Source organism: Ammodytes marinus (assembly GCF_949987685.1).
Source record: "Ammodytes marinus genome assembly, chromosome: 19".
NCBI lineage: Eukaryota > Metazoa > Chordata > Actinopteri > Uranoscopiformes > Ammodytidae > Ammodytes > Ammodytes marinus.
The window spans coordinates 17186922-17197591 of NC_137223.1; the positions used below are offsets into that span (position 1 = coordinate 17186922).

General features: G+C 41.2%; 1 protein-coding gene across 1 annotated transcript in view; it reads left to right on the forward strand.

The window, feature by feature from the left end:
- The window catches only part of pak5 (p21 protein (Cdc42/Rac)-activated kinase 5), a gene marked incomplete at its 3' end in the record, with an annotated part of 33838 nt that extends 25590 nt beyond the window's left edge, over positions 1-8248 (forward strand). The window contains exons 4-11 of the mRNA XM_080048080.1: positions 785-994; positions 1382-1523; positions 1631-1785; positions 2791-2924; positions 5644-5770; positions 6885-7010; positions 7139-7273; positions 8093-8248. Coding sequence (XP_079904206.1) covers positions 785-994; positions 1382-1523; positions 1631-1785; positions 2791-2924; positions 5644-5770; positions 6885-7010; positions 7139-7273; positions 8093-8248 — 1185 coding nt within the window. The remainder of the gene's footprint in view (positions 1-784; positions 995-1381; positions 1524-1630; positions 1786-2790; positions 2925-5643; positions 5771-6884; positions 7011-7138; positions 7274-8092) is intronic.
- Positions 8249-10670: the final 2422 nt, after the last annotated feature.

Below are 10670 nucleotides of genomic sequence, written 5' to 3' on the forward strand. Positions count from 1 at the left end.
CTTCTCAGTACCCTCAGAATATATGAGGAAAAGAGTCATACTGTTTGAAGAGCATTTTTTTGGAAGGTGAGGCAAAGGTAATTTAATCTGTGGAGGGTGGAAGCAGTTCGATCCAGCTCTGTCTGTCTGTATAGTTTTTTTTATATATATTATGTTGACAGTAATTCAACTTTTTTGACATTGGTATAGGCATTCAAATAAATTAACATTTTGTGCAGGCCCTTTTTCAATTCTGCTAGTGATAATGTGACTGACTGCTGGTAAAATGTATTTCATCACTTCAACCAAATCTCTGCTCTTTACATTACTTTGGTACATTACGTTGTTTTGTGTTTTATGGAGACACCAATGTTCAAGTTCCCAGAATGTTTTAAAGGGAGACTCAGCTGTTTCCAGGATCTTAAGGAAGAGGTGTGCCCCAGATCTGGTTGCTCCCTGGGTTCCTTGCTGATGAATGGCGCAGTTGAGGAGCTTTGTGGGGTGGTTATAATAACGTAGGGTCCCTGTCCCGCACACTAAATGTCCTCTGTTAGAGGTCTGTCAAAGGCTAATGTCCCTGCAGACCTACCTGGAAAGTAAAGCTGACATTTTACTGTGGACGGAGTGTGTGTGGTCATGCATTTATACTGAAGCAGCCAACACAGTTACAACCTTCAGTAACATAAGAAGACTGTGCCAATGCACACACAGTATACACAAGTCTCTCAACCTGCATAACCAGAACAGTGTTGTTCCTTTAAATTGTGGTCAACCAATCAAATATTCCTTGCGCTGTCTTCTCCAGGGTGAGTACGAGCGACCGTTACGTGAAGGCAGTCCACAGGTTATGGGAGGTGAGACCTACCCCCGAGGGCCTCTGAAACAACCCCAGAGTCACAGCAAGCCGCCAGGCTACCCTCCTGCACACCTGCCCTACCCTCCTGTCTTTCACCACTACAAACCTTCGCCCTACCACCATCCCCCCTCCCAGCCTAGCCCGCCGTACACCCCTCAGGTACAGTATGTTCACTGTATTCACTCAAGCAACTAAAGACAGCGATTTGAATTCTCATTGGAACAGGATAATATTACCAGAAAGGTCCCACATAAAACAATATTATATTGGCATTGTCCCATGAAAACCAAACTCCAAAATATTAGGTATTCATTTAAGATAAACCATATAAAACCCATTCAACTGTCTGTTGTGTATTGTAGCAAAGCTGACAAACAGGCCTGAAATGCGTTGGAGATTTTGGAGATGCATAGTTTTCACAGGACGTTTACCTGAGATAAGGATTGTAAAAATGCATTTGATGTCGTTTGGAAATTCACTGTAGTTTACATGCTCTCTTTTTTTTACTGTGTCTCTTTGTACATGGGTGTGTTTTTTTAAACACAGGGAGCCTACTCACAGCCTTCGTCACCCTACATCCCCCCGGGGGCCTACCCGCCTCCTTCTTGGGGGTCCAGCTCTGACACACAACCTTCCAGAGTTTCTCACGAGCAGTTCCGTGCAGCACTTCAACTGGTGGTCAACCCAGGTGAGAAAAGGAACAATAAAAAGTGACGCTGACGCTGACAGTGCCTTACATAAAGGTTTTTATTTGCCTATATTCACAATTTGAACTATGTCTGCGTTTGCCTACAGGTGACCCTCGGGAATACCTGGACAACTTTATTAAGATCGGTGAAGGCTCCACGGGCATTGTGTGCATCGCCAGCGAGAAACATAGCGGCAAGCAGGTGGCTGTGAAGAAGATGGACCTCAGGAAACAGCAGAGGAGAGAGCTGCTCTTCAATGAGGTGTGCATGCTCAAACCTAAAGCAGTACATTTGAACTTTGACTATGGCTGTAGTACTGGTTTTGTATGTCCTCAATTTGAGGATTACTATTTTATCATTCGGGACTTGATATTGAATGTTTCCCTGCCACTGTAGGAACATTGTTATCCCCCCAAAAACAGTATGAAGCATGATACCCAGACACAACACGTGAGATCAGACCAAACATTTGTCACTAATTGTTGATAGCTCAAACAAGCAGCAGCTGAAACGAAAATGAACATGACTCAACTTAGTAACCAAGTATATGAATATTGCACAGCAATACAGTAGCTTGCTTATTAATGCAAAAATGGTTCAGTTTGCCTCCACTTCTTCTGACACACTGTATATCCATGGCAGTGAAACCACTAGCACATCCATAATTGATTTTTTTTTTACTTAAAACAAGGTCATGTTCACACGCAAAATTGCCCAGATTCTATTTCATTTGTGCATATTTGTGTACGTGTGTGTGTGTTTGTAGAGAGAAAGACAGACAGAAATAGAGAGAGAGACAGAGGGAGGGAGGGAGAAGGAGAGAGAATGCATGCATGTACCTTATCAGGCGTGTGTGGTTAACACAGATGTGAAGCAGTGGGTGTTTGGTTGGCGACTAATTTGCTTTGTGTAATCCTATTAATTTCTAAATGTAACCCTTTCATAGCTAAGCTTCCAGAACATGTTCACATTAGACAAAGGAAAGTTAAATTAATTAATAATTGAATGACATGAATACATGTTGTAAAATTCTTGAAATGGTAAAACATTTAATTTGAACATAAATGCATCAATTAGATTCAGTGTACTGATACAAAATCCATATGGAATCTAGATAATGATAAGAAATAGTTGTGTTGCATATTCATTTTATTGCAATGTCTTTCATATTAGATTTTTGACAGCTCTGTATTATGTGACATTATGATAAAAGAAATGAAATGATACATAATCAAAGTCATTTTTCTCTCTCTCTCTGTGCTTTAGGTGGTGATCATGAGGGACTACCATCACGAGAACGTGGTGGACATGTACAACAGCTACCTGGTGGGAGACGAGCTGTGGGTTGTCATGGAGTTTCTGGAAGGCGGGGCTCTCACTGACATTGTGACTCATACTAGGTAACTAACCTCTCTTACATCCAGAAATACAATATGAGATACTAAAGTGTACATAAAATGTGGAGAGAAGAGAGACAAAAAGAGACACGCAGACAGGCTGTAATCCAGTCCAGCGTTTAGATAGTTGGAGGATTATTGTTCTCCAACTTTTGGTAATTGCTTCTCTTGTTGTTGAGCTGTGTTCCTAAACTGCCCCCTTATTGTTTTAAGCTTACTTTGTGCTTGGTGTTTAATTACAGTCATTTGCATGGAGTGTCAGCATTAGCGCTGTGCTGTGTCGGATGCTAATAACAGGCTTTGGTAAGGCTGAGCACCGCTGCTACCGTGAAGTATTTGAAGAGTCTCCCACACTGATGTTTGGATGCTTGTGTGTGTGTGGGAGGGGGGGAGATAGAGGGAAGAGAGAGAGAGGGAGAAAGAGGGAGAGAGAGAGGGAGAAAGAGGGAGAGATATTCAGGATGCATGTGAATGCTGTCAGAAGTACCACTCTGTAAAGAGGATATTATTGGACCGGATGTTCTCTCTTTAACTCTCCCTTCCATCTTTTTCATCTGTTTTTCATGATTTCATTAAAGTTTAGATGAAAGTGAACATGTTTGTGTTTTGTGTGTGTGTATGTGTGTGTATTTTTTTCAATATTTTAATTAACATTCTTGCGATTAGCAAAGAAAAAACATGTCTGTGAAATGGAACTAGATTTAATTAAAATCTTGATATAAAATTCTAGTTTGGTTTGTAACCACACAAGCTGACCACTTGTATTAGTATTGTTAATTATAAGGCATAATATACTGTATATCCAGGGCGGTGATATACGGAATAAGGCAGCAAGTATGTTGTGTGTGGTAATTTCAGCCCGATTTGTCCAGGTGAAAGCGTTGTGCTATTTATGTTAAGCCTATTGTTGTGGAAATAATTGCTGCTTGCCTTACATTGTGCAAGCCTCATCAGGTTGCTTGGTTGTTGGAAACACACACACACACACACACACACACACACACACACACACACACCACACGACACACACATACACACAAACACAGATCTAACACATGCAGGCGAGTCAGCAGTAGCAGAAAGAGGAGCGTGTTCCTTGACTATTTCAGGCAGGTTCAAATTTCTACTTTAAAGTTAAATGAGCTACACTTCACAGGGATTTTAACTGAAATAAGTGAAAAAGCTTATGTATTTGTGCTCGCTGTTGTGTGTATGTGTTTGGATGGATACCTGCATGATGTTTGTGTGTGTGTGTGTGTGTGTGTGTGTGTGTGTGTGTGTGTGTGTGTGTGTGTGTGTGTGTGTGCGTGTGCGTGTTTCATTTTCCTCCTCTTGGTAACCTTCACAGGCTCATTAAAATTGTTTTTTACTTTTTGTTCGAAACAATTTTCTATTTCAGTGATCCTGTTTTCCGTTCAATTGTGTGTGTGTGTGTGTGTGTGCGTGTGTGTGTGTGTGTGTGTGGGGGGGGGGGGGGGTAGGAGGTGAATTGCTTTTGTGTACACGTCTCCATCCCATTCACTTTGAGTTAGCCAGTTGTTTTCCCATTAACAGAAGGCTCATTTATCTCTTGTGATTGTAAATGCATACCTGTGTGACCATAAAATCTGCTGCGATCTTCATCAAAAAGCGTGTGTATATGTCTGTGCGTATATTTATTTATTTATTTATTTATTTATTATTCTTTCGGACAATTCCACACAATACACAATTTTCTCTTGCAAATATTCATACATCATACTTTGTGTTGTCCGAAGGGAGACGGAAGAAGCCATATATGTGTATGCATGTGTGTGTGCTTGGCTTGGGGGCTGTCTCTCATAATGTGTAGTGAATAACTTCTTCAACAGTGGGATTTTTTGGACCAAGCGTTGAGATACATAAAGAGAGCATTTCTGTCCTTTACATGAAAGTTCACGTTCTACCTACGTGTTTCCTTGGTCAGTGCTGGCAAATTATAGTGTCTGTATTTCTGCACTTGCTACTGTAAGTGATGGCAGCTCAGACCGCACGCACTCTGGTAAACACACAGCATGGGCCGGCCAGCTGGGTCTAGATGTGAATGTTCAGTGGAGCTCAGTCAGACGCACTGCATCGCCCCGTCTCTCCATATGGGACCCTCCTGCCCGCTCTGCACATCACGGCTACAGCCGCTGCAGGCTACAGGGGGATGTTTCTGCTCAATCGTAGTTTAGTTCAACTGTAATCTCTTTAGAAGCGGTCTGCTCTGTAACCCAAAGCACGCTAGTCATTTCTACTACACTTTTTTTCCACCAAGAAAGTGTGTCGTTAGCCAACATATTAAAATATACCTCACTTACGTTTCTTTGTAGCTGTTGTTGTAGTGTGTTTACAAATGAATGCAAATGTAGGAACACAAATTGATTTACACAGCCTGTCTTACCTTTCACTGAAAGTGCAGAAAAAAACCCCCAACAAAAATATGGATTAAAAAGATGAACTACAAACTGTGTGAAAAGTTAATGAATGAAAATACAAAAGAAAGTAAAAAATAAGGAATTAGAACAATAGTTCGGAATGTGTTTTATGAATTGCATTGAATATTACTGTAACTTGGGCCGCAATTTTATTAATAGCTTATTTTTGTATTTGTTTTGTCCTTTCAACATGGCAAATATGCTCCTATAGGCGTTTTCACTTTGAAAGTCATTGCTGACACTTATTTGTTTGTGTGTTTGTGTGTGTGTGTGTCTAATCTCAGGATGAATGAGGAGCAGATTGCTACAGTGTGTTTATCGGTGTTGAGGGCTCTGTCCTACCTGCACACACAGGGCGTCATCCACCGCGACATCAAGAGTGACTCCATTCTCCTGACCAGCGATGGCAGGGTAAGTGCACTTGACACGCGTGTGTGTGTTTCCCTGTGCATGTGTGCTTTCATATACTGTATTGTTCATTCACCCTCCCTCCTTTGGGATGCTATTAAACCAGAAGGATATTAAAAAGATCACGGTTAGAACAGGGATCCTACTATTACCACTAGTATTACTGTAATAATGCTCGAGACTTGTTCCTTTCACTGATAAGAAATGTGTGACACTTGGCTCAAAATGAACGGCAAGAGCAACTAGGTCAACAATTAGGGAAGAGTGGAAAATTCCAAAATGCAAAACCACGTTCGGAAAGTTGTCCTTCTCTTTTGACAGAGCTAATAACCAATGAGGATGCTCAAACTTTTTCCCGTCTAACAAAATCAGTTAAAGTAACTTAAACTGAAAACCTGCACACACCTGTAGAATTTTTGAGTGCGAGTGGGATAGGCTTATATCTATTTTATAAAATATGCAATGTGGGCTTCTGGTAATATTTTTCAATGGTTTTTTCTTATGTCTTTTTATCATTTTATCTTGTAATTTTTTAAGTGTTTAATCCTATGTTTATATATCATTGTATAGTGTATAATATATACTGTATATTGGTGCTATTTTATTATTCTACTTACCTGCCGAGGGACTACAGGTAGAAAATAGAACTTTGTCTGGTACTTGACATACCTACCTTGCCTTAAACAAGATGTGTTGTTTTGTGTACATTGTTCCTGTGAAATACTAATAAATAAAGTTACATTACACTACTGATGATTTCAGTATAACACACCCTCACACTGACCTTCTCTGTGGGTGCTTCTTCTACCACTTGTCAACAGCCAGTGCCAGAAACTCATCATCATCAATTACCACTCGTGGCTCGGTAATTTAATCCTGCCTAATGTCTCCTAATGAGCTGATAAGACGTGATTAATTGAATGATAATTAGCCACTAATACGAGAGATTAGTGTGCTCTCTGAAAGCTCTTCATCACAACGGGTCAGTGCACTTCTTGACATCAAACACGCAGGTTCTGTACTAACACAGTCTTTACTGTACGTCCGCACACCTACATGATAGAGGCAGGAACCTGACAGCAGTATGGTGTCCGTGTGTGTGTGTTTGTGTTTGCAGATCAAGCTATCAGATTTCGGCTTTTGTGCCCAAGTTTCCAAAGAGGTGCCCAAGAGGAAGTCCCTTGTGGGCACACCCTACTGGATGGCACCAGAGGTCATCTCTAGACTACCCTATGGGACGGAGGTGAGGACAGCACACACACTAACTTTGCTCTACACAAAGAGACTGTGTTCCTATACTTCATGTATTACTGCACAAACTTCATTTCCATTAAACACAATTAGGCCTAATGTTTTTCGGTGTGTTTTCAGGTGGATATCTGGTCTTTAGGCATCATGGTGATCGAGATGGTGGACGGCGAGCCCCCGTACTTCAACGAACCCCCTCTACAGGCCATGAGGAGGATACGAGACAACATGCCGCCGCGGCTAAAAGAGTCACACAAGGTAAGAAAGACTGTACATGCAGGGATTGTTGTGTTGACGATGAGTACATTTTTGAGGTGAAAGATGAATGACTTGATTAATGGATCATTCTGTAAACATGTCAGAACAGCGTGTAAAGACTTTGAAGTTAAAAAATATTAAGTAATTTGTGGCATGACCTATATAGAAGAGCGAAAAGAATGGCCATTAGAAAGGCACTAAACAAAACTCAAATCTTACTGATTGTTTTTACTGGAGTGCTACCGAGAACTTGTTGTTTGCTTTAGTTTTTAAGTTCTTATGTACACAACTTTGCATCCTGTGACTTATTGTCAGTGAACCAAAATTCATATTGAATGTCATTGAGGCTTTGGCTCTCTGATTAGTACATGGGCTAGCATGTTTTCTTTATACCACACAAAGAGTTTACAGCCATGCAAGCTCTGCTAGGCTGCACACGGCTACATGCTTGGATAAGTATTTGCTCATTAAATTTCAAAATTTGAACTGATGATGGTGCTACATGTAAAGTAACGGGATCACCAAAGTTATTTCAATTCAACCTGAGGGGGATCTGGACATGTGAACAACATTTCATAGCATTTCATGTTGAGACATTTTATGGTTAAAATATCAACCTCACCAAGGTTGTCATTAAGTCTAAACCGTTAGATTATAACAGTTTTACTCAGACCATTCTGAGCTCATTAATGTAACTTTCACATAGGCTCTTCATCTGGAATATTTCTTGCATATATATTACGGTAAGAGTAAACTTCCCTTTAAAATCTATCATCTTTGAAAAAATCAAGGAATTAAAGCATGTCTTTACATCCGCAGGTGTCCTCTGTGCTGCGATCCTTCCTGGACCTGATGCTGGTGAGGGAGCCCTCTCAGAGAGCCACTGCCCTGGAGCTCCTCCAGCACCCCTTCCTCAAGCTGTCTGGGCCCCCTTCCTGCATTGTGCCCCTCATGAGACACTACCGCCACCGCTGACAGGCTGGCCTAAAACCTGCCCTCCTCTCCCACTACAAAGACACACCCATACACACTACTAGGGTGGCACTGCCCTCACCCAGCCAAAACACTCCACCGCTTGGTGGCGCGCCACTAACACTCGCACCTGTAACTGTGAAGTAGATTAGCTAGAGGAATATCTAACAAACACATTTTTCAAACACGGCAGAGAAAAGAAGAAAAAAAAAATCGTCTACCATTTTGAAACTATGAACTGGAGTAGAAGAGTGTACTGTGCCACAGGAACTCAGTAGACGTCCAGTAGAACCCGTGTGGGCCGGCTCGCCCCGCTGCAGTCTTCCCTGTTCCTAGACTCTTAAGTCTTCAGCTCCATGTAGACTTGTACTAGCCATCAGCAAAAGCTTATGAGGGTGTGTTGAGAGCTGCTGACAGGGTGAACGGACCCTGGGGCCCCAGACCAGAGCAACAGAGGGCAGAACAATCAGCTGCGTGCAGAGAGGAGTCTGACTGTGTACTGACTGTGTGGTCAGTCCATCTGAAGGACAGGCTTCTGGTCGAAACTGAGACGAGCTCTCTTGTATCTCTCTTCTCACACTAACAGTGAAAATGTATTTTAAGAGAAACTTGTACGTTTTTCTGTACAGTTTTGATAATTTGCAGTATTTTATCGTGTCGTAACCATTGTGATATGAGCAGTATTAAATAGAGTTTCTGCAGAGATCTTTCCTACTGTTTATAATCCAGTTTTTGCTTAAAGATATGAGAGATATCCCAAATAAACCCACCTAAACCTAACTGTTACTAAAAAATACTAAATATATTTATTATCTTACATTTGTAGACAGAACTTCCATTAAATGTTGGAAAAAAGGGTAATGTCAGAATTTTGTATGACCTTTTAAAGTATTTATTTATTTATTGGAATTGAGGGTTTATTTTTTTTGGTAGTGTGGCCTTTTTTTATTTTGTTTTTGTTTGTAATTTCTTTTGTTTTTAATTTATATTTCTATAAGCGCGTCGGCAGACAGTGATATCGTTTGTTATATCATCCAAGCAATACCCCAACCCTATTTATGAAACCCTGAAGCCCTGTATTTATGATACTGTAATTACACCATGCGTTTAAAATGTAGCACAGAGTGATTGAATTTGACGAAAGAAAGAAGATTTATTCTGCGTGGACCTGTTTTCTTTTATATTAGGAGTCTGATCCTGTTAAGAGGTGCCCAGCCAAGACGCCCGCCTACCGCGCAGATTTCAGGATGCTGATAAAAGGGGTCTCATTTTCTACTCACATCCTCACTGTCATCATCTCACTCCTTATCCCACCTCAGTTAGACACAAACACACACACACACACACACACACACACACACACACACACACACACACACACACACACACACACACACACACACACACACACACACACACACACACTCGCTATCACTGAAACTGTGCTGCCATTCTCATCCCTGGTTGGGCCAGGAGAACCATATTATCCTCCCTGTCGCATCCTTTTTACTCATCATTCACTGTGATATGTAAATATGACGTTGGTACGCGATTGTGAGCGTGCATCTTTTTGTGCGTGTTTCTGTGTGTACGTCCAAAGTGCAAAAGAGGTGTTGAGCGTGTTTATCTCTGTACAACATCTGAACGTGCGCGTGTGTGTGTGCGTGTGTGTGTATGTATGTGTGCTGCTGGCTAATCCTTGGCAATGTGTCAAGGCTTGAATGAGTAACACTTATCTGTGGTGTTGGCTTGTACAGTGATATTGCATGTTTGTTATCAGTGAATCTGGTTTCAATTAAAAAAAAGCGCCCATGAAAACATTGAGATGTGTTGCATGGGTTTTTCCTTTATCACTCTCTACAGTGTCCTCTTCCTCTTCTCTATGTCTCATTTCAAACAGAGATATTTTTTTAAACAGCACCGTGTCAGATTATTCAAGGGAGTTCCTTTCAGTCATCAACAGTTTTTATTTTTTCTTGTTGTTTGGTTTCTCCATATTCTCTAAATTCAACAGTTCTCATTCCAACTATTTCACCCTAACTTCACCTCGAAACAGAGAAACGGAAAGACACATCCATGGATCGGTGTTGTCGTAATATATGAGGTTATTTCTCTTTCTTTCCTCCAAGCCATTTCCCTCTGGAACTCTATAATGGGATATTGATTCCGCTCAGACAGAGAATGGAGCTTCTTTCTCAGAGAGAGAGATACCTCTGCCAAAGGCCCAGTAAATAAAAGCACAAGTACTGGGGCCGGTGGGATTGCAGGTCATCAATGAGGATCACACTCCAAACTCAGTCACTGGTGAATGACATCATAGATCCACCTGTTCTCAAAAAGAGAACCACGCTCAACTGCTCCATACACTCAGCATCACATTAAAGGTAAAAGTAGCCAGGCCTTACTCCAAACAGTTAAGTGTTGG